The sequence below is a fragment of the Hesperophylax consimilis genome, chromosome 28 (assembly GCF_061612785.1).
Source record: "Hesperophylax consimilis isolate HC1 chromosome 28, BYU_Hcon_1.0, whole genome shotgun sequence".
In the NCBI taxonomy this organism is placed as follows: Eukaryota; Metazoa; Arthropoda; class Insecta; order Trichoptera; family Limnephilidae; genus Hesperophylax; species Hesperophylax consimilis.
In genome coordinates this window covers 7,180,594-7,206,741 of record NC_142863.1, presented here as the reverse complement: position 1 = coordinate 7,206,741, position 26,148 = coordinate 7,180,594, and the positions used below count along the sequence as shown (strand labels likewise).

At 33.4% G+C, this 26,148-nt stretch overlaps 1 protein-coding gene across 1 annotated transcript in view; it reads left to right on the top strand.

Moving 5' to 3' along the window:
* LOC149410108 (phenoloxidase-activating factor 3-like) overlaps positions 1-26,148 on the top strand; it is a 56,293-nt gene that overhangs the window by 7,550 nt on the left and 22,595 nt on the right. The window contains exons 3-6 of the mRNA XM_089648599.1: positions 18,611-18,813; positions 19,762-19,968; positions 20,264-20,431; positions 20,894-21,027. Of these exons, the coding sequence (XP_089504725.1) occupies positions 18,611-18,813; positions 19,762-19,968; positions 20,264-20,431; positions 20,894-21,027 (712 nt within the window). The remainder of the gene's footprint in view (positions 1-18,610; positions 18,814-19,761; positions 19,969-20,263; positions 20,432-20,893; positions 21,028-26,148) is intronic.

Below are 26,148 nucleotides of genomic sequence, written 5' to 3'. Positions count from 1 at the left end.
TTTGTAGTGTTAATTATTTTTTTTTATATAATAGCTTTGTAACGCCACTATTTCATCAAAAAGGAAAAACATGTTTAAAAAATAATAGTTTCTTCGTAAGGACAAACTTATAGTGAAAATTAAATAATTTAAAAATAATCAAACAAGAATACACAAAGATGCTTATTTTTCTACAGACAAGAGACCAAAATATTACAATAAACTGTGTTAGGTATCATTATAAAAAGGTTATATAAGATAAATTTAAGCATCGTAAAATAGGTCATTAACGCATTTACGTATATTGCGTACGTTGACGTATATGTCAAAAACTTTTATGCATTAACACAATGAAAAATTAACTTATAAAAAAATATTACTATCAGTATATGTAACAATGCGAAAACAAATTTAAAAGATGGATTTTTGTAATATTTGGTAAAAATAATATTAAATACATAACATTTTTATTTAAATTTTTAACTCTTTATTTATACCAAAAGTTGATTTGTGGTTGGCAAATTCAGAATAATAATTATTTTTTAAACTCCTTAGGTGTTCCTTAACTTTAAAATTTGTAATAATTTCGTACCATAACCGTTATTGATTATAATTAGTTTTATGATATTAAATTCTGTGTTAAAATTATTAAAATAAAAGAAAACAACAAATGGCCTTCTAAGCATGATAGGAATTTTTAAATTTATTTATAAAAGTTTTTTTACCTAAAAATAAACGAGTCACTTTATAAAAGTTTTCCAATATACAAAAATGCAATAATTAACTATTTCAGGATAATTTAATTTATTAAAAAAAAAAAAAATTAATCACCACTGTTTGTAATATTTTTAACCATATGTACTTATTTGTCTGTACTTGTTTGTCTATTTTTAAGTTTGTTATTTTTTTTAAATTCTGTGTTAAGTTATTTACTTTATTTAAAAATCCTACAACATAATGTATCCAGAATAAACATTGCTAATAATAATAATACCCAAAGACCCAACGATTTCCTTCAATAAAATAAGGGTTTGTTTCAAGTATGATAACTTTGCAGATGGGAGACTCAATGACAATAATAACATTTGGTTGTTTTGTTTTGCTCTATCGAAAAATAATTTTATACCATTCTTTTTTGTTTTCTGGCAAAAAAGTGTATTGTGTTGTGCCTTGAGGTTTCTTCTCCCTCCTGATCTTCCAGGAGTCACTTTTCGCTGCTGATTTCCAGATATTTATGAAATTTTTTTACTTATGCCATTTTCCATACTATTTATAGTTGTAGTTGTTTACTGTTGTAAATAATGGAGGGAATTTCCCTCCTGGACCCCCTACATACCGCCAGAACCCCCTCCGGACCCCCCAGACAGGGAAAAATTTAGAAATTAAACATTGATTCTGTTATTTTGACTTCTAACAAAAAAGGAAATTTACTCCCTCTTCCCCAAAAAACTTGACTCGCATTCGACTTCACAGTCCCCACCAGCACTTTCGCAACATCCTCCAACAAAATTTTATTCTCCCCATTCCCGTGGCAGGCTCATAGTATACGCCCAAAAAACTAAGCAAGGAAAAACTATACACCCTCTTGAATTTGGTAAATTTATATCAAACAGCAAGAACCTTTCAATCAAGCCTGGAGGTGTAAAAGACGAGGGTCGCTTTCGAATCTCCGTCGAATTCCTCTCAGGGTCAGCTGCCAACATTTTCATCAAATACATCTTCATTTCATCTATGTACTCGTAATTAGAAGTTCAAGTTCCCTACTTTCAATGTCACTCGCATGGGCCTGGTCAGAGGTATCTTAACTGATCTGTCCATCGCAATAATTCTGTCTTCACTTTCAACCCCTAAACACATAAAAGCCAGGAGGCTAAATTAAAAGGACTCTTCTGAGGATATATTTTTCTGGAAGCCCTCCCAATCTGTCGTTATCACCTTTGAAGGACAATCTATTCCCTCCCATATATATTTATTCTTCAACTGATTTCCAGTTGAAATGTATATATGTTTAGTATTTAAACAGTTTTTTGGATAATACCTACCATTTTTCCTATCATATACTATCCATCTCCTTCCCTAAAAACAGCCTTACCCACATTGGAGAAAATAAGAAGATATTTTTGCATTGTAAATTGTCGCAAGTCAACAGTCGAATTCGTGTCGTATAGCAAGAAGTTGCAATCTTAGTATCCTAGTTGTATTATTCACATGCTTTGTGCCAAATATCAAAATTCTCTCGTTTTTCTCGTTGTGGAGGAAATTTCACCCGAACAGTGCGAGTTCATCGAGAGCCCTATTACCCGGATTCATGGGAATTCAAGGTAGGCTGTTTCCTTCATTCCACTTTTCCCGTGATATATTCAAAACCAATTGACTGAGCTCTTTACTGTCGTATTTTTGTTATAGATTTGATTTACGGTTAATTTTACGTGTGATAGAACACGACACGTTACAGTATACTTATCCCACCACTCAATGCTTCAATTGCTGCCGTTTTGGTCATACCAAAGCTGCATGCAGATCTCAACCCAGATGTTTTAAATATGGAGAAAACCACGCAGCTGACTAAATTCCTTCTTCCTTCTAACCTAAATGTTTTAACTGCTCAAGCTCACATACAGCTATCAACTCTTCTTTCCCCAGAACAATCTCGCCAAAAAATATTAAAATTTCTGTGGCTTTACAGAACTTGTCTTTTCTGCAGGCTTCTAAACTATTCCCGCCTGTCAAAAAATCATTTGCTGAGGCTTTATCCAGCAACTTCTCATCCAACCCTCTTCCCTCCTCTACAAAAACTTCAACTAAATTCACATACAAAACCCTATCTCTAAACCGGCTCCTGGATACGATCAGCAACAACACATCTCACTGCTCTTAAATCCCAATGGTTCATCTCTTTCAAATGCCACAAATGGGTGTGCAGACAATTATAATCCGTCCTTAACGAACTCTCTAAAACCTTCTGAAAAACTTTCCCAAGACAATTATTCATTTATCTAAACTCTTATTATGCTTCTAATTGACCTGATTTCTTCCCAAACTAATCTATTGTCCAACTTTGCTTCTATTATTTTCACATTAAAATCATTTATTCAGTATGGCTCTTCAGGATGTCAAAATACTTCAGTGGAATAGCCGAAGTGCTATTTCTAACAAATCTGATCTCCTTAACCAATTAAATTCAAACCTTATTTCTTTGGCTGCTATCTCGGAGACGTAGTTTACTCCATCCACCCACTTTAATGCGGGAGGGTATTCCTGTCTCCGCGATGATCGCTCGGAAGGTACGGGCGACGGTGCTGCCCTTTTTATTAAAAAATCCATAACCTTTTTCCCAATAAATAATATCAAACCCCTCAATGCTGACTTCCAAATGGTTACAGCTAAAATAAAGGACACATCCTTTATTTCAGTCTATCTTCCCCCAACAGTCCACTTCAATAAACAAATTTGCTTGCAAATCGAAAGTCAACTAAGCCCTACTTTCTTTATATCAGGCGATTTTAATTCCCATTCCGTCTGGGGTTCTGCTTTCTCCGACCGAGATGGTCAAAGTGTGATGGATTTCCTATATGAATCCTACCTTTTCCTTTTGAATGACGGATCTCCTACTAAGATGAATGCTCATAACTGCAATAAATAAATCAAATGCTCCCCCTAAAACTAAATCTTTTAATGAACTTTCTCCAAGTCCCTGGTGGGATGAGGAATATTCCAAAGAAGTAAGAATTCGGAAAGCTAAATCTCTTTCCTATCGTTACAATGACTATGGAGAACTAACTTACATACAAAACGCCGAATCCAATGCCAAAAAGGTATTGAGGTCAAAAAATAGATCCGGGTGGTACAACTTCTGCAGTTCAGTATCTCCGAACACTCCAATTTCGGAAGTTTGGTCTATGATCCGAAGATTTCGATCCTCCTTCAGTTCACCATCTCCTCGAGCGTCTCATTCTAAATGGATAGGTATATGAATTCTTGCACAAAATTGTCCTCCCTTCTGTACCTAACTTGGTTGAAATAACGCCCATCTATAATACTCCTATGTGCAAGCATTGGCTAGACTCTCCATTCACCTTAATTGAGCAAAAAAATGTTTATCAACAGTCAAGGACTTATCTCCAGGCAGAGATGGTATACCTTACAGCATAATCAAAAACAGTAATTACAATGTTCTGAACCTCTTTTTAAGCATCTTAATTAAAACCCTCCAGATTGGCATAATGCCTGATGACTGGAGTTCTCAAATAATTATCCCAATTTAAAAAAAAAAAATAAAACACCAAATTCTTGATCCAACTACAAATACGCTCTTTCATCCACCCTCAGTAAACTTCTTGAAAAATTAATTAAAAACCGCTTAGAATTTTTTGTCGAGAGTAAACAGATTCTCTCTCCATCTCAATATGAAAAAAAAATCCTCTCAAGATAACCTTGCCATCATCAGCAATGAAATGTCAATTTCTAAACGGGAAGTTTGTCTTGCCATCTTTATAGATATAGATGGCACCTATGACAATGTTTCCATTGCAATCCTGAAAAATAAACTTCTAGGCCTTGGCCTTCCCCCCATGTTTGTCCAATCTATTAGTAATCTATTCGAATGAGGATCGGACATTCTTCCGTTCCTTTCCACCTTTTTAAAATTCACATCCTTGACTCCCCAGATTGTACATCCTTTGGTCTAGAAGTGGGAACTTTAGATCACATATTTTTTGGTTGTACCTCACAAATATCCTCTCTTCTGTCAAGCCTTGTCCAAAATGGCCTTCCCTCCATTCAACATCTCATCTCTTCTAATTCTGAATTTGACTCCGTTTTTCATTTTAATTTTGAAATTTGACTATTTAAATAAAATTAATATTTAAGTTTACCTTTCATTTCTCCATAATTTTAAATGATGGCCAAGAACACCCTTGAAGGGTAAAAAAAACATAGATGGTTTCATTTATTCAATGATTTCAAATTTATTGTCCTTAAACATATCTAAGTGTCACTCGATTACATTCACTAGAAATAAAAACAAAATCATCTATCCATTCCTACAACTTGAATAACAAACCTTTACAACCTATGTCTACGTGTAAAGATCTAGGTGTTTACTTAGATAGCAAATTAATTTTTGACAAGCACATTGAATACATTATTTCAAAATCCTACAGAATGCTAGGTTTCTTATTAAGAATATGCAAAGTTTTCAAAAGTGCTAAGACTCATTGGTCAGAAGTCCACTGGAGTATGCTTCCACAATATGGAATCCTCAATATAAGGTATACATAGATTTAGTAGAAAGTATACAGAATAAATTTTCGAAACATTTACTCAAGAAATACAACAAAACTACAAATAATATGTTAACTTTACAAAAAAGACGCACATTGTCAGACCTGTTGTTTCTACATAATCTGCTAAATAATAAAATAGATAGTCCCGAATTGCTATCCGTCATTGGTTTAAATGTTCCAACGAGGCGTACCAGGCACACTACACTATTTCATATTGAAGCCAACAATACCAATGCAGCAAACAATTCAGTTATTACTCGCGCAATCACAACATACACCCATTACGAAAAATTACTACATTTAGACATCTTTCATGATTCCTTTCTAACATACAAAACTAACTTATTTAATTTCTAAGTATGACATATTTCAAAAATATTTTCACATCATTTTTCAAAACTCCTATGTATTAACAGTCAATTACAATTCGTGAGCTTATTATAATTCTTGTTTTCAATTCATTTATTATTATCTATCCACACACTTCCTTCCTTTTATAACAATCACAGGCGAAATTACGTAATGATATTTTATGGACATGTGTAATAGGTACTACAACTATGTAATAACTAAAAATATCTAACTTTATCTTATTGTACTGTGTATGTCTTAACAAATAAATAAATTAAAGTCAATAAAACCTGATAGGTTTTTTTTTTTATTATTTTTTTATTTTTTATAGTGCATACCTCCCAAGAGTCCCAACTGCTCCCGTCTGGAGCCAGTGAGACTATGGCATCCCCAATTGGGGGATGTTGTGAGGCTGAAGGTAAGTGGGGAAGAGAAAGAGGAAGGTGGGGAAGTACCTGGCTATTCAGATCTAGTCACTAAACACGGCTAAAGCCATTTGGAGCAAAGTTTCAATTCTGAATGGTGGTCTTACACCAGGGCGATACTGGTAGTATCTTCCACTCTGGAACGTGCCGCAAATATACTATTTATTATTTTAATTAATTAATTGTGAAATAACACAAATTAATCAAATAAAATTTATTTGCGCACGCCGGGTTCGAACCCGCGACCTATAAGTTTTTATTTTTTTTTATTATTAACCTAAGTGTAAGATAATTAATGTTTTTTTATATGTAGAAGAACGTGCATAAAATACAATAATATCTTTTCACATGCTGATAATTTTCATTTTTCTCAATTTACTAAATGTATATTACAAAAACATAAATCTGTGGTAAGATCTTTAATTTATTTTCTCATTTTCATTGTGTTGTTTATCCTTCTATATTTAATCTTTGTTTGTTTTTTTTTTCTATCAACTCCACTTTATGCTTTTCTTTAATCGTTTATGTTTTCTGTACATAAATTGAATTTCATGTGGAAAATTCAATGGTTATTGCAACTACGTAACATATAATTAATTTAATAAAATTTGTTTAACTGTTTATTTCCCTCATTAACTAAAATTTAAAAAAAATATCTGTTGTGTTCAATGTGGTTTTTCATTTTATTATTATAAACAAATACCCTATAATATTAATAATACCTCGAACTTGTGACGTTTCCTGTAAATTCCCATGGCCACATGCTAGACTAGAGCTTCCTAGCGGTAGGAGTCGTGCTATTTGGTTTTCTCTCATACATTTGAATGGATTTTATGTGAAATTTACATTATTAATTTTAGGTTAGTAAATTATCGAAGTCGAAAAAAGTTAGATATCCCACTTGTGACCTAACTTTTTTTTGCTGAAACATAAAAAAATATTAAAGCGGCTATTAACTCTGTCTTTGATGGTTTAGAAATGTAATAAAATGCTAGTTTAATTGTAAGATATTTTCCAAAAAATTTCAACATCTTTAATAATATGAATGTAAAAAATGGTAATTCTTTACCTACAACTACCGTATTTAATAACAAACATTTGATTCGACGGGTGAAATGCAGATCACGCCAAACTCTGGGAATTGAATAAAAATGCATTTTCTAGATGAGAAAAGTGTGTAGAAACTCATTAAAAAAAGAATTAAGGCGCGGAAGAATAAATTGAGGGAGATACAGCCGATCAAAGTTTAATAAAATTGCACTTCGCGATCTGAGGGTAAAATTCGGTTTATGGGAGTATAACCGAAATTGAACTTGATTTCATTTTCATTGTGTTGTTTATCCTTCTATATTTAATCTTTGTTTGTTTTTTTTTTCTATCAACTCCACTTTATGCTTTTCTTTAATCGTTTATGTTTTCTGTACATAAATTGAATTTCATGTGGAAAATTCAATGGTTATTGCAACTACGTAACATATAATTAATTTAATAAAATTTGTTTAACTGTTTATTTCCCTCATTAACTAAAATTTAAAAAAAATATCTGTTGTGTTCAATGTGGTTTTTCATTTTATTATTATAAACAAATACCCTATAATATTAATAATACCTCGAACTTGTGACGTTTCCTGTAAATTCCCATGGCCACATGCTAGACTAGAGCTTCCTAGCGGTAGGAGTCGTGCTATTTGGTTTTCTCTCATACATTTGAATGGATTTTATGTGAAATTTACATTATTAATTTTAGGTTAGTAAATTATCGAAGTCGAAAAAAGTTAGATATCCCACTTGTGACCTAACTTTTTTTTGCTGAAACATAAAAAAATATTAAAGCGGCTATTAACTCTGTCTTTGATGGTTTAGAAATGTAATAAAATGCTAGTTTAATTGTAAGATATTTTCCAAAAAATTTCAACATCTTTAATAATATGAATGTAAAAAATGGTAATTCTTTACCTACAACTACCGTATTTAATAACAAACATTTGATTCGACGGGTGAAATGCAGATCACGCCAAACTCTGGGAATTGAATAAAAATGCATTTTCTAGATGAGAAAAGTGTGTAGAAACTCATTAAAAAAAGAATTAAGGTGCGGAAGAATAAATTGAGGGAGATACAGCCGATCAAAGTTTAATAAAATTGCACTTCGCGATCTGAGGGTAAAATTCGGTTTATGGGAGTATAACCGAAATTGAACTTGATTTAGACTAATTTAGGGCTGGGGAATCCGAATCTGAAAGAATTAGGTGGGGGTCGGCACTATTAACTGAGTTATAGGGTTTTGAAACTTCGTACGCGATACATAGAAACCATGTTTTATTTATCAATTATGACTTAAGAAAATCAAATTAACAACTATTTACTTTTGAAATTTCAGTAGTGCCAACCAAAAAAAGAAAAGTGTTGCCATATAATAATAATATTTTTTTACAAAATAGGTTAGGTTTTTAGTTTGGGTTAGAGTAGGCAGAAGAACATGGGAAAAAGGTATTAGAATTAAATCACAAACCAGTCTATACAAACCTAGCGTAGCCCACAAACTACTTGAAAACTGGGATATAACTCTAAAGGGGACGCGAGCAGGCGTTATTAAAGGGGCAATTTTGTGTAACAGGAAATAACATGGAAAAAAGGTATTAGTATTAAATCACAAACCGTCTATACAAACCTAACGTAGCCCACAAACTACTTGAAAACTGGGATAAAACTCTAAAGGGGACGCGAGTGGGCGTTATTTTTGTTATAGAAAATTGTTTTGTTATAGAATTTTTTTGTTATTTTTTTGTTATAGAAAATCACAGTTAGGTTAGGTTATATATATACATAAATTAAGTATTTACAAGATTTTAAATAATAAACTACCAATCTGGCAAATGATATTTAATTTTCAGAATTTTCCATGCATTGATATTATTATATGGCAACACTTTTTATTTTTTGGATGGCACCACTGAAATTTCAAAAGTATTAAAAGTTTTTAATTTGATTTTCGTGACAAAATATGGCGGCGGACTGTCCGAATATGGTGATAATATCAGATCGCGAAGTGCAATTTATTAAACTTTGATCGGCTGTATCTCCCTCAATTTATTCTTCCGCGCCTTAATTCTTTTTTTAATGAATTTCTACATACTTTTTTCATCTAGAAAGTGCATTTTTATTCAATTCCCAGAGTTTGGCGTGATCTGCATTCCTCCCGATTCGACTTAATGACAATAACTTTTTGCATTAACGATTTTGATATTTAATATTTTTTACGAAAATAATAATTTACGCGAAAATTTTCCAACCGACCCACCATTTTGACAGAACACCGATATGAAGTTCGTCCGTAATTTGCGTTTGTTTGTAGGCGGTTGCCAACCAAACATAAAAAAACATTATAATAATAATAATAATAATAAAAACGTTTATTTGACAATAATTTTTTACATGTTTGCATATAGTTTGTACACATACATTTAGATGATTATATTGTCAAAAGGGCAACTGCTCAGCTGTACATTCCGGATTTCTCCGGGAATGTAGCTGGTTTTCAGCAGTGCCTTATTATTAAACACAATCGGAAGCTAGAAACGCAAAAATCTTAATATAATTAATAATAATTGATTGTAAAATTAGGCAACAAATCTCTTATCTAATATTTACTTATATGTTTAATAAAACGATCATTTTGCCTTTTATACATTATTCATTTTGGTTAGGTGTTATGGTTTCAAATACAAGTTTTTTATGAAAAGGGCCGCCCTGACGTTCCTATTTCCTATTATTGTGCCGAGATATCCACGGTGGATTTCTGACGTTTGTAACCATAAATAAACCAATCACTAGATTGATAACTCCGAGCTTTTGTAGGGAGAAATTTTGTCCACTATTATTTAACCGATGACGTCATTACAGCCTTTGATTTCATAGACAAGGTAGCCGAAACAATAAAAAAAGGCGCAGCCATAGACAATATGATCTTTCCCAGGTAGGCACCTAGGGAAGATCATATTGTGCCATTCATCAGCCTAAAATATTATTTTAAAAATAAATGTTAGAAATGTTAACAAATTCTCTCAGGACTACAAGGCTCCAACTCACAAAGTGCGGTCCTGCAAAAATGAGCTATAAGGTATCTTTCCTTACGGCACATTTTCTCAGGACGGCGCTTTGTAAGTTGAAAATCTGTCGTCCCGAGGCCGTCTTAAAAATAGCTTCAAATTACTTGAAATTTGAATTCCTTTACTTTAAAAAGAAAAACATTTTCAAACAATGATTGTGCTTTTCTACGACAGTATTGAATGTTAACATTTCTCTGTTTATCAGAAAAATGAAAAACTTTGTTACATGTTGTGAAGTATTTTTATTTTATTTCACTAATATGACAGAAACGAGAAACACAAATAAATTTATTAGCACAAAACACATTTTAAGTGTGTACCAAGTCTACGACCGAATCTATTTCTGGTTTAAATATTTATTCGAGTCACTAATATTGTTTTAAATGATTAAATATTTCAATTTGAGGTTTTAGTCATAAAGTTATTCAAAAAATAATGTGGATATCACAGAAACAGAAATGCTAGGATATATAAGCACAAAACACATTTCAAATGTGTGCTGAGACAATATAGAACACAGAACAAGAAATACAATAATATTGAAGAACAAAATACATTTTTAAGAAAGTGTTGAAAAACATTCATTAGGACGTTGAGTAATTAATTAAAAAAAAACAATATATTATAATAATGACAAATAAAATAATTAAGACAGCCATTTATTTCTATATTTAGAGTATTTTAAATGACGTAGAACGGCCATTATCCTCATTGAGTCTGATCCATTATACGGTCTTGTATCTTTGCCACATATTTTTTTATTGATATCTGTGCACCAAGAATTACTGATGACGGGCACAGTGAATTTAATAATTGCATCGACCAATTTTTGTTTTGTGTCTTACAATTAATCCAATCAAAACACACATATTTGGCAATTGTTTCGTTAATTAAGCGGACAAGATTTAAATTTTCACAATTATACTCAACAACATAATGAATTTCCAGAACATTGATAGAAAAGTTTTTAGTCAGGTAATTAAGGTAGTCTCTCTGTAATATAACACTGTATTCACGCGATAAAATTTAAGAATTCATGGGATCGTATGGATCACCAATGCAAGATGATTTACAATATTTCACTAAATATTTCAAGCCAATGATTAAATTATTCAAAACAAATGAAAATAATAATCAAACAATATTACACTCAATATTTCAAGCCAATGATTACATTATTCAAAACAAAAGAAAATAATAATTATAACAGCACCCACAAGAGTATCTGGCTCGTCTGTAAGTTGTATTGATCAAGTTTTTTAATAATGTAAATTAAAAACTATATCTCTTATATACCAATGCACTGTCACAGACCACTACGCTACCATAACTCCTCTTTCTTACAAAGTAGATAAACCACAACCGCATAAAATTCCAAAAAATGAAATATCCTATACCAAACTTTTTGAGCTTGTCTCACAAGAAAATTGGTCAAATCTTTACAAACAAAATGATCCTAATTTAGCCTGCGAATCTCTTGTCGAAACACTGCATAACCACCTAACCAACGCTACATCCAGCACACCACACAAAACAAAACATTTTGACACTAAACTCAAACCTTGGATAACTGTAGATATCCTTCATTCTATACGTAAGCGTGATAAACTCCACGCACTCTGTAAAAAAAATCCCAACGATCATGAATCCTACATATTTTACAAGAAATACAGAAATGTTTGCAAAAAAATTACCTCTCAGGCCAGAGAAGATTACTATAAAAATCAAATCAAAAACGCCGAAAATGACAAGAAAAAATATGGAGTATTATTAAGGACATATCCCACACTAGACAAAGGACCACACCCATCAATAAGATTAAAATTGAAGGCCGATCATTAACAAATACACGTAATGACTCCGTAAAAATCGCAGACCATTTCAATGAATTTTTCACCTCAGTTGGATCTAACCTTTCCAATAATATTCTAACTAGAAATAATGTTTCGGAACATGACCTTGCAAACGAAATAACCCTGGCTCATCTCAGTTATACTCCATTTATGTTCACACCTACCACAGAATTGGAAATTACAGAAATCATCTCAACATTAAAAAATAGTCACTCAACAGGAATAGATAAAATCTCTACTAAACTCACTAAACATTTAAAAACCCTTATTGCCAGCCCTCTCAAACATGTTATTAACTTAAGCCTCCAATCCGGTTTATTCCCAAAATCACTTAAAGATGCCTCTATCATTCCTATTTTCAAATCAGGTGACAGATCTTCCCTTAATAGTTACAGGCCTATATCGCTATTGAGCACTATATCCAAAATCATTGAAAAAGTAGTCAAAATAAGACTCCTCAAATTCCTCGAGGACAATAAAATCCTTTCAAAAAACCAATACGGTTTTCGCAAAGACTGTAGTAGGTACTGCTGATGCAATTGCAACCTTTACCAAGATAATATAATCGTTTCAAATTACCCTACCATTGCAACAATACAGGATCTAACGCTGAACTAAATTCCATAATGAATCGCCTACATGTACTTGGTAATAAATATGTTTTGGATGAATCCATAAACATTGCTAGTTTAACCTCATACAAACACTACCTAATTAAAACTGTATGTCAGCGCTTCTCTGATTGACTATAACCAAATACAGTTTTAGTATAATTTATCCGAGATTAATTGTAAATGAATTGTTTATATATTTACATATACATATTGTTGTATTGTATTTATAATAACTATTTCTGTTGTTCTCTTTTATGTATTTTATATTAATATTTTTTTATCTATATATATTCTGTATTTATAATAAGTAAAACAATTGTTATTCTTTTGTAAAAGCCGCTATAATCGGCGTTAATAAATAAATAAATAAATAAATATCAGATAACCTCGATAAAGGCAATAAACCTCTTGCTGTCTTTCTAGATTTGTCTAAAGCCTTCGACACTATTTCCCACCACATTCTTCTAAAAAAACTGCAACAGATTGGGATAGAAGGTACTGCCCTGAAATGGTTTAAAAACTACCTCACGCAGAAATCACAAACAACCATCATCCACTCCGATCAAGAATACAGGAGTAATTGTTTACCCATCTCCTACGGCGTACCCCAAGAAAGTGTTCTAGGCCCGCTCTTATTTCTCATATATATGAACTCCTTGTTGAATTTGGATATTGAAGGTAATATAATATCTTTTGCTGATGACACGGTTATCATTTTTACTAGTAAAATGTGGAGAGCAACAATTGAGAAGGCAAATTCTGGACTGAACAAAATTAAAAAATGGCTGGACTCCAACCTCCTCACCCTAAATATTAAAAAAACACAATATATACATTTTTCAATCCGAAAATTAACTCTCTCAGAAAACCTTCCTAAACTAATTATTCACACTTGCCCACAAAATGTAGACACACCCCGACTATCTCTTACTACAAGCTGTTCATGCCCAATTATTAAACCGTCAACTGAAATAAATTACCTAGGTGTCATTATAGATAACCATTTACGCTGAGGGGCCCAAATCAACTCCATAACAAAAAGACTCCGTAAGTTATGCTATATTTTGTATTCTCTTCGATCAATCCTTGATATAAAAACACTCAAAAGTGTTTATTTTGCTCTATTCCAATCTATAGCTACGTACGGCATTATAGGATGGGGAGGTTGTGCTGCATATAGTGACTGTTCAAAAACTTTTGTTAAGGATCATCTTCAAATGTTCCCGTTCTTACCCATCTGAGCCACTCTTTAAGAAACTAGCAGTCCTGGACATTCGCCAACTATATATTAAGATAGTTCTCATCCATATCTGGAAAAATGGTTTGATAAATTATACTCAAAAAGATATACATACACGCTACTCAACGCATGGAAAATACACAATCCCCATAACAAAAACCACTTTCTCACAAAGACAATACACATACATCGCACCAAAAATATACAATGCACTAAATAACGACATCAAAAGATCCAGTACACTTACTCATTTTGCAGCCGGTGTCCAAAAATGGATATCCGGAAAGGGTCGAAACTTCTTTAAAGAATTTCTTTGAGGTATTTTTTAAAGAACGTAGGTTATAAAACCAATAAAAGTTTTTGATTTTAAAGAAATATATATATATAATTACTATAATATTAATAACCGAAAGTTTAAAAACTTTTTACAAAAATTAATTAAAACTGTTTGACACCACTGTACGGCATACAAGTTCCATATACCTACTGTGCTACCTTTATGTTAATGTATAGAAAATCGACCACCATAACACGGGCATGTGCCTAGCATGGTGGTCGAAAAATCCTAAATGCATGTAATAAATAATTTCAATGAATAAAGAAACATAAAAAAAACAAGAAACTATAAATATTCTTACACAAGGTAGCATCGTTTTTTCGTGTGGCGACTGAATTATTACCGCTGGGTCCTACAGGAACACTTGAATCTGAAAGAAAAATTATCTTTGAGGTCGTAGGAAAGAAATTAAAAGATCTGAATAATGGATGAAGAAATTTTAGAATATTTTCAAGTAACATAGAACAGATGTTTACCTTCATAATCTTCCTTAATCCTTTTGGAAGAAGGATTTATATCTCGCAAGACGTAATATGGTCTTTGGTGACATCACACGGTCCTGTAGTGTAGGGTCCTGGCGGAACATGATTTGCACCTGTATTTTCGTCACAACGGGTCCGATATTGTCGTAAATCCGGATAACTACCAATGCCGGGAAGATTTAAAGTCGGCAGTGCGGAACTTCGAAGTGATCCATTCGGCTTTTTGTTTCTGATGGTGAAATGGCAGCCACAAACGAATATAGGTTAAGATACGAATTCGATTCTACAGGCCCATTCGCGGAACCTGCGTTCCTCAAAGCTTCCGTGTTTTGGGTATTTATGTCGAGTCGATTGTCTATCAGCACAGCCCTTCACACAACACGGCTTGATAACTTTACATTCAGACATTTTCACATAACAAACAACTCAAAACAACAATATGAACTGTCAAGATGGCGTCACATCGTCACGTGGTTTCCGAGGGAAGTGGAGCCATGGTGGAGCATAGCCTCTCTTTCTGTGACACGGGTCTTATGCTAGAGAGAGTGAGAGATCAAACCACGACGGCTTTTCATTGGTTAGGGCTGTTGTGACGTCATTAAAGAACCAAAAAAGTATCGGAGTTATACTCCCCTTCACCATGGATTCTCTCTTGTTCACCCTCACTTTTCCCGGTTTTATTGTATTTTGTAACATAATGACCTACTAAAATATTTTTTATTCATCTGGCAAGAAAATAATTTATCATATTATTATTCTGAAATTCTCGCTTTGTCAAGTACAAAAGTATTAATCTTAAGAGGAATATGAAAGCCAAAAGTATTTTTTTTCTTACCCCTTCCATAATAATAATCACGAAACTCAGATTGTACCTCTTGTCTGCGCGAGGCAAGGAATTGTTAAATAATTAATACATTATTGCCGTGCGCTGCGAACCTGCAATAGGTAGGAAGCGCCCGGCAAGATCTTGTTCCGTAGACCCTTCCGCACGCTTGCTAAAACCCTATTCAACTGGTGGACGCATACTGCCGGAGTTTTTTTGACAACTCAACAACTTTTGTAAACAGCCAACAATTCTCCAACTTTAGAGATTACTGATTAATATAATTACACAGTTTTTTTTATTGAAAAGCTGCATTTAATTTTTTTGAAATATTTTTTTATGCATTTATAATCATTACAAATAACAGGAGCCTTATTAACACGAAATATGTGTAAGTCAATTTTTAGTAATTTAGTGATGTTTTGTTTGTATAAAATGTATGTATTTACTTTTTTTTTTTTCATGCACAAATCATTGCAAAACAAACGAAAACTTCCGCATCTCGCCCGTTCTACGGGTTTATCCACAGTTTCCTTTTGATAAAATATTCTTACATACAAAAGACAAGAAGTTGAAGAGTTGTTTCAAATTCATTAAATATATACATATAGTATATAATAACCCTAACAAAGAGATTATTATAAAATTATCGTAATTATTATTTTTTTCGTAAACTAATGTTTAAGACAAGATTTTTTATGCATAGCACAAAGGGTAACAATTATTTTACAAGCAATAATTAATATTTAATATTTGACAAGTTCTAGTATCTTCACCAAAAAAATGTAGACAATTTGTCTCGACGCCATCTAGTGAGAGAGTTAGCACTTACAATGCCTTTCTCATATAAAATAAAGTTGGTTGTTTTCAGGTGAAAAAATGTAACAAGCAGTAATTGTTGAATGAAATACTAGTAATATTGAATTATTTCGCGGATAAGAGACAAGCCGCCATAGCTCAGTGGTCAGAGCTGTCGACCGGAAATCGAAAGGACACGGGTTCAAGTCCCGTTGGCGTCATGTATCTTTTATCAGGAGATTTTTCAATGTGGATGAGTGTTTCAAGCTAATAATTATTGGTTGTAAAATAATAAAATTATCGTACAGAAATGCATATCTCGCCATTCAAATAGGACCGGAGTAAGAGGTTTAACTACCCTTCCCGCCGAAAGTGTTAATTGTAATACTTTTAAAAATAGACAAACATTCTCGAATTGCAAATAACCTGACAATATTTGAAAATCTCCTACTACATACCATCACAGTAAGCGGAAAATTTTGCTTGTGTCACGATGAAGGACTTACCCAGGCGATAAATTGAGCTCACGACGCCGGGGTGGGACCCAGCCGCAATGTCAAATAAGCCATTGACAGGTCATACCTATGTTTAATATATTTTACTATAACTATTATATTATATTTTCTTTGTATTTTTTTATAAAAAGATGTGCTGCAGAAGAAGACCTTAAATAATCTTAGTACATAAAAATCACGTGTTACTGTGTTCGTACACGCTAATCTCCGAAACCGCCCAACCGGTTTCAATGAAAGTTGGTTCCAGCTTGAAATATAGTTTAGACCCGATATGTGGCGCTGTTGTCGAGATCTAAAAATATTTATTTAACGACAATTTAATTTTTCAGATTTCTCATCCAAAAACACATACAAACCCAAAATTTAACTTCCCTTCATAAAGGCGGTCTGTGGCAGAACGTACGTCTGCCTCGGCCCACTAGAATCATTATAAAAACCATTTTACAAATGCAATTTAATCTAACAAATCTCAGTATTACCGTATGTATGACCGACATTTATTGCGTATATTAACTGTAGTAATGTCATCCAATTTCAGATAAATGCGTATATGTCCACTTATGGGCCACCAAAATGCATTATTTTCGACAACGTTTCTATCTGCCGAGTTTCAGCTCGATCGGATATTGGGTTAATTTCCACTTCCAAGAATCCACTTCAGTGATACATTCTTTCAAGAAAACGAAATTGAATTTCAAATAGATGTATTGAAAAGGTATAATATTTTGGTCACGAAAAATAATAATACACAAGCTTACCCTCATGGTTTGATAACTAAAAAAATACTGCTAGCGAAAGTTATTTAAACACGGAAAAAACCGGCACAGATCTGACGTCTGTTCGTTTCCACTCTCCGCGGTCTTCTGACGAAATACTAGAAATCAGTGCATTTTTTCACTCAAAAAATTATTACGTAAGCGCCAAAGTGGATTTTATTTTTTTTTGAATAATTTAATAAAAACGGAAAAAAAGTTAATCAAGTCAAGTGGTAGCAAATAAGCATAGACATATAAATGTATTTTTGTTAAGTTGTTTCTTATACGAGTTCGTAGTGAACTCTTGAAAAAGAAATCTATTTAGTAGTTTACGCTGATATTTTTTATGACGTAATTAACAATTTTATTTTAATTCTGATCAAGCCAAGCGACAGAACAAGCTTCAATGTATCCATGGTATATTTTTGGTACTGATAAACTATATCGATTTGTAGTAATTAATCTAAATAGTGATTTCACTTATAGCTTTACCTTAACTGAAATTTTACATTCGTGAATGCGAAAATATTTAAGATTTTAAAAGTCATTTCTGTATTTATTTACAGGAAAGTCTCATCCAATTTATTTTTTATTGTAAAAATTACTTATTTTTCTTTATGAAAAATATAAACAAATAATATTTTTAAATTTTTAACTTCAAAACGTATTAAAAAGGCATTTTATGTGAAACAGCTCAAGACTGTCAAACTTCTCCCAACCGTCTGGAGCCAGTGAGACTACGATATCCCCAATTGGGGTGTGTTGTGGGGCTGAAGGTAGTAGGGAGGGAAAGGTGATGGGGAAGAGGAAGGTAAGGAAGTACATGGCTTTTTAGGTCACCAAACACCCCAAAAGCTATTTCATGTCTTACACCAGGGCGTTACTAAGATTATTTTCCACTCTGGAACATGCCGCAAATATAATATATTAGAAAATCAACAAAACAACAGTTTTATCAAAAACAAAAGACTATAGATGAAAACTAAGTTGACAAAATGTAAAATGTTGTTTTTTTTATAAAATGTGTTTTTCATTCTTTCTCAGATCTAAATGCGCCTTGCCAAGCTACCCATCACACGGGAAGTTCACGGTGTCGGGTCCTAACAAGAACTTGCTGCCAAAGACTATCGTTGAAGAGTTCACCTACATCACTTACTCTTGCAACAAGAATTATGATCCTTCCACAGAAAATGAGTTCGCCGTTTGCGAAGCCGGCGAATGGAGCCGTCCACCGCCAACTTGCAGGAGTAAGGATTTTCTTTGTGACCGTTATTTTCGGAACCTCTTGCAAAATTTCTTAAATTAAAACTACCAACCAACTGTATCTGAAAAAAAATGTGGATTGTTATTTAAATTAAAATGTTATTGAACGTAGAATAAAGAAGAACGCAAGAAATAAATGCGTGCCTGTTTGGTGAAGCAAAAGTCTGATCGTTCTTCATCATTATGAAATTTTTATTTTGATCATATGAGATGGCGATGTATTATTATGTCAGGCCTCCCCGGGAAACATCTATTAGATAACAACACCTTTGCCATAGGTCAACCCAAGAGGTTTGCTACGATTGATGACTTAACAGGGGTGCCCTTTTCGGAGGATGCGACTGCTCATCAACTACGTATCGAGCCAGATCAAGAGAGTCTCGTTGAGCGAGACTCTTACGCCTGTCTCTTTAGACCCATTGTCATTATAATTTATATATATCCATCACTCCTGGACACACCGACCCCTAGAATCCTATACACCCTGCTTACCCTTTTCCTCCCCCGAACTTCCTCTCCTTCTTTTCATTAAAAATACCTTCTACACAACATCATCAAATATGAGATGGGCCCTGAGAAAAATTATTTTCCTCAGCGCCTCCTGTGTCGAGTTGATGTATAAAAGGCAAGTGTAATAAATAGAGAGCGCGGACTAATTGGACTAGAACCAATTAACCCAAGAAGTTACTTAGTCAATGGAGACATTTGCTTTCATTCAAACCTACGTGGAAGGCATTTATATTTCCTATCTATGTTTATTACTAACCCTTGTGTACCAAAAAAATGTGCAAGTACATAGTTTGCAAATTATTTTCATGCGTCTTTTACATTGTACAATCCAGTGTTCCCACTACTGCGGCTGGGTCAGAAACGTAATGCTTTATATGCATCAACAGTCTGGGTAGTTCATTGATACCCATACACTTTTTTAGAAAGATGTCATATGGTCCAATCCCTCACTGTGGACTTCAGGTGCTACAAATCGGAAATCGAGATGGACTGTTCCAAGCATCTGCCTTATGGATCCGTGATTACTTCAACTTGCAAGTCCGGGCACTACCATCCCAGCGATGACCTTGAAGACATGACCTGCATGCAAGGCGGGAGTTGGAATTACCCTATTCCAGATTGTATCCCAGGTGAAGTATTTTGTACTTATTTTTCTTGCTCTTTGAAATGCCGAATAAACCCTTTTACCCTGAGACTTAAATGGAACATTAGACAGAAATTTCAGAGTCTAAGTCATAAACTTTCTTTCCGGTTTCTTTTGAGCAAAAACTGGCAAGGTCTCTTTGTAGGAAGGACATAATACTTAACGCCACCCTCTTCAAAATATTGTACACAACATAAGACATTCATTATGTAAATATTTCGTAAATAAAATTCATGAAATTCTAGTGCGAAAAAAGAGTTAACAAAACAGTTTTTTTGCAGATTGCGGTTTAGAAAAGGCCTTGGGCGGAGTACAAATTGTACATGGGACCACTGTTAAAAAAGACACCTTCCCTTGGCACGTGGGGATCTTCCAGTTGGACGAAACAACAAATACCGTCACACAGATTTGCGGAGGTTCCATTATAAGTGTTAATCTTGTAATCAGTGGTAAATGTTATTCAATAATATATTTCGTATCATTATCTATCTAGTATCTCTAGATTACTTCCTTCCTTTTAGAGTACTCTAAAACTAAGTACTCACTACCGTTCATGCCCGACGGTAATACCGAGCCAACCGCTCGATGCAAAAAAAGTTTAAGGGACCGTAATTGTTCCCCGATGTTCGACAAAAAATTACAATTTGTTTGAGCGTCATATTTTTATATCTATGACGTCTTGTGTAGAGCTGCTCGAGCATGCAGACGCAATCATGAGCATAGTTCCAAGTCAATATGATCGATCGAGCCAAACCGTCGAACATGAATATTTGTGTATACGTAGCTTAAGCTTTACCTCGTTCAATGCAGTCAGTCTCCTCTAGCTAGTTACGATGACGATTTACAATGAATTTCTCATTTTAAAATATTCTCAGTTTTGCCAAAATAAATCATATATGTTTTTTTTTCAGCCGCGCATTGCTTCTTTGACCCGGTTAAACTAGTAAAGATAGATGCAAAGTATTATAAGGTGGGGGCCGGGAAGTACTTCAGGTCCTGGGACAACGATTTGCCTGAAAACGTAAAAGTGGTCCAGAAATCAGATGTTGGTGAAATTTCCTTTTATGTTATAATTACTTTTATATTCTCAGATAGTATGGTGTATGGGAAAGGATTAAAATTCCTCATTGAAATATTTAAGTACATTGAGAACAGAGAGTATTTCTGTAAACTTTATTGATGAGATATTATGTCTCAAAACTGAGGCTTGTAAAGATACCGGGAGCAATTGTATCAGCAAAAGTACTGCTTTATGAAAACTAGCAGAAAAAATACTAAATTGAATACATGTATTAATTAAAGCGCTAAGTGCCAAAAACTAGAACTGCTTGCTGTAACAAAATACTGATTTGTCTAATAAAATTATATGTGGCCTACCCTTTGTAAAAATGTTACTTAGTAGTATGGAACAATCTCGACGGCTTCCATAATTTAAAAGCATAAATTAATTTTGCATTTCTACAAAATAAAAGTTTAAAACGGACAACGACGGTTTCGGTAAAGCTCCACAATAAGAATTTTATTTAATGCTCTAAGTGCCAACTCAGGGGCTCTGGCAGATCTAAGTGCACAACCTTCACATGGGGAATAGGGATGTGCATATAAATAAAACAAATCACTTATTTGTTTAATTTAATAAAAAATTATTCTGATGTACAAGTACATATTTATTTAAATGATTCAAACACAATAAAAAGTGTCGGTGTGTGAAAATTAAACATAGGAATATAACTTTTCATAAAACCTTTAGACATATTTTAAAAGGAATACAGTGTTTCGAAAGTAGGTACCGCTCTACCAAACAAAATGCAAATTTTAATAAACAGTTTAAGAAAATAATACAATACCTACCTACCAAAATGTATGGAAAAAGCATAGATAATTTTGTATTTGACATTTGGTTGACACTCTTCACCGATGGCGACATCTACAATTAGCTTTGCGTGGCCAACCCCATTATGTATGTATGTATTTTGACGGCCGGCATAGTCCAGTGGTAACGCATTGGACTGCCATTCCGAAGGTCGCGGGTTCGAACCCGGCGTGCGCAAATAAATTTTATTTGATTAATTTGTGTTATTTCACAATTTAATTAATTCAAATAATATATAGTATATTTGCGGCACGTTCCAGAGTGGAAGATACTACCAGTATCGCCCTGGTGTAAGACCACCATTCAGAATTGAAACGTTGCTCCAAATGGCTTTAGCCGTGTTTAGTGACTAGATCTGAATAGCCAGGTACTTCCCCACCTTCCTCTTTCCCTTCCCCACTTACCTTCAGCCTCACAACATCCCCCAATTGGGGATGCCATAGTCTCACTGGCTCCAGACGGGAGCAGTTGGGACTCTTGTGAGGTATTCACTATAAAAAAAAATAAAAAAAATGTATTGTGAAAGCATACATTTTGATTAATAAAAGTTCGGAGGTCATATCTATAAAAAAACAGCGCTTTATCTATATGGGACGTGTGGGATTGCATTAACCTCCCCACATCCTGGAATAAAATATTATTATTATTATTATATCATTAAATGCATGTTTTTATTAAAATTATTGTTATCAACATCACGAAAGACCAATATATCATTGGAAACGGCTTTATGAAACATAACGACACTAAAAAACTTAATTATTATTTTCCATGAAATAAGTAGGTATAATAAATTAAAAGTTACGAGTACATACGAAAAACAGTGGAATTAAAAGAATTATCTGTTTACAAAATGATTGGATTCGAAATTAATATTTACAATATTTTTTTTTTTTTTTTTTTTTTTATTAATGCAATAAACAACATAATATATTATAATTTTACTGGTCTTCCATTAAAAGCCTTAGCTTGTGGATGGAAAAATAATAAAATTAAAAAAAAATTAAAAATTAAATAAAATAAAAATAATAAAATAATAATGAATGAATAATATTATTACGACAGGCATGCATGCATGAATAATATTATTATTACGCATGAATAATATTATTACGACATCACAAGCGCGTCAGTACCAAAAGTAACAAAATGTACAGAAAAATAATATTATACACATACCTCAGAATGTGGTGGTTTTTTGGCAGGAATGACTTTATTATTTAGTGTGGAATACTCTTGGCCACTGGTTTTTAGTTTTTTTTCGCATTTTGCACATTTCCTTTACCTTTTTGATGGCGTTTTACAAGCAACCTCGCGACTGTCAACACATCATCGCCGGCCATTTTATATGGAATGTCAATGGAGTTACAGCGATGCCAGACTTCATCAATTTATTGTATTTTTTGAACTGCCTGAGGCACTTGGATCCTATTTAGGGTTATTGGCATCGGTACATAGAATACATTTCTGTAAAAACATCGTTTTAGATTTTTTGGGCACTTAGCGCCTTAATTAATACACGTATTCAATTGACTAATTATAAAATAAGTAAACAGTACTTCTCGAGCAGAGACGAGAGTTCCATTGAAACTGTTATATTAATGCAATGATGGATGATTGTCGTAATAATAATCCGGATATTTGAAACATTTAGTTTGTTAATAAACGCGTACAGTGATTATGGATTCGTGTGGTTCCAACTGATAGCTGGGTTTTGAGAGAGGGAGATGAAGCCAATACGCTTGCTTATATGCTATACAGCACAATACATTTTATCTATCTCGCTCCATACTGACGAGTCAAATTAAATACTTTCTATTACCACATCCTTCCTTACTTACTTACTTACTTAAATTATAGGTGCTAACCTGAGTCACATCATAACCTCGCAGACTACGCTCAATTCTAACATTTCCGTAATTTAGTTAAACGTGAGATAAGAGACTCTCAAAAAAATTATTTAAACTCCATCGAACTATCATTAGCTTCAGATTCCAAACAGTTTTGGACTTATGTAAAGATGCTTAAAAAATCAAATAACGCATTTAAATCTATGACATTCGATGGCAATGAATTAAATACGTATGATGATATTGCATACAGCTTTGCAGAATTCTTTTCATCCGTCTATAATACTAAACAACCAACTCTTGACGTTAACGCCATCATAAACCTCGAGCAAATAGGTCAGCCGTTCGACTTAGTCAAAATCACAGAGGAGGATGTTAAGACGGCAATATCCGCACTGAGTAAGCCCAACTCAATGGGACCTGATAATATACCAACATTCATTCTTAAAGGTTGTTCTGACTTTTTTATTTCACCATTGTGTCATTTTTTAACACTTGCTTAAAAACTGGATCTTTTCCGGATATATGGAAACTTACCAAAATAACTCCTATACATAAAAAGGGTGATAAATGCGATATCCGTAACTACCGGCCGGTTGCAATTCTTTGCTCTGTAGCGAAAATATTCGAAAAAATCCTTCATCGGTATTTGTACAGCCATGTCAAACCTCTTCTTGACGATCGTCAACATGGGTTTAGACCCCAGATGTCAGTATCATCAAATCTACTATGCATTTCCGACTTACTATCAAGAACTCTCGACCAAGGAAATCAAGTACATGTTACATACTTTGAACTTGAAAAGGCCTTTGACAAGGTCGATATCGATGTCCTATTAAAAAAAATAGCTACGTTTGGCTTTTCCAAAATAATTTTATTACTTTTTGCTTCATACTTCACTAATCGCAAACAATACGTTTTTTATAAAGGTTCTCGCTCTGCTGAATTCCTGGTTTTTTCTGGAGTCCCGCAAGGATCAATTCTTGGACCGCTATTATTTTTGTTGTTCATCAACGATATTGGCTCAATCATCACTCATTCCTCTTATTTATTGTTTATTGATGACCTAAAACTCTACCGCATAATAAAAAATCTCGCTGACTGTATCCTCCTACAAATCAATGTGAACTCTGTCGCAAACTGGGCAAAAATTAACTGCTTAAGCTTCAGTGCACCTAAATGCAATGTAGTCTCTTTCACAAGGGCAAAACAGACGATCATATTTGAATATTCAATTAACGATAAAATTTTTCATCGCTTTAGCCAAATAAAAGACCTAGGGGTTACTTTTGACAAATTACACAAATGACTTATGCAACAGAGCATATAAACAGCTGGGCTTTGTCATTCGCAATTCACGCTCATTTCAAAACCCACTAACAATTAGGCTTCTTTACAACTCACTGGTGCTAAGTGTACTGGAGTCGAATTGTATTATCTGGGCCCCATTTGAAGCATCCTATATTTTAAACATTGAAAGAGTTCATAAAAAAATCATTTTTTTTTACGCCTCTATGCAACATATCCATATTTATATCCATCGAGATTTATTCTAGGTATGACTAACTACCATTCTCTAGAAACTCGTAGATGTTTTGTGTTGCTAAAATATTTCTTTCAATTAATCAATGGCCTCGTCTCTAACGGTGAGATTCTGGCGCAAATCAATTTATTTGTCCCAGAGTCTCACTCTGGGGCACGTCACCATAATATATTATATCGCCGATTGAGTCGTACAAATCTGTACCCGAATTCGCCCGTGGGAAGAGCGATACGCTATTTAAATATATTATATAAATATTTCGACATATTCTTCGGAAAATTCAATGAGTTTGTAAGGTTTTTGGCACTACATTCTCACTGTGAAAATGGTACTTTTACAATTAGTTAGATAACATATCTGTAATGTTGTAAAATTTTTTGAACAGAAATAAAATAAAATTAAAATAAATAAAATTACATTATTTTACTGAATTACTTTACACTATTCAAACAATAATATATTTTAGATTAAATAATTTTAAAAAATGGGTGCGTTAATACTCCGGCGTTCCTCCTTCTGCCTCTCCTCTCTCATCTGCAGAGTTTCTCACCTCGGGTGTAAACTTCCTTGCCATGGTTTGGACCTGAAACATGGAGAAACAAGATTTGAATACTCCGATTACGCAGCATCTCTGTGAAATTGAAATCACCCGCAGCCGGTTATTTTGTCTCAGATGCGTTAAATCTCCTTATTTTTCTTATGCTAAGGAACGTGCTATTCTTTCACTTGACCAAATATCATTTCCCAACCATGTTTGAATTATTTATTTTAGTCTAATAAACGTAGTACCTACCCCTTCCACCAATTATTATTCTTAAAACCTATAGCCTATTTATCTGAGATCTAAAAACCCTAGTCATTACCTTCTGACCAAACTTTAAACTTACTTTCTTTCTACCT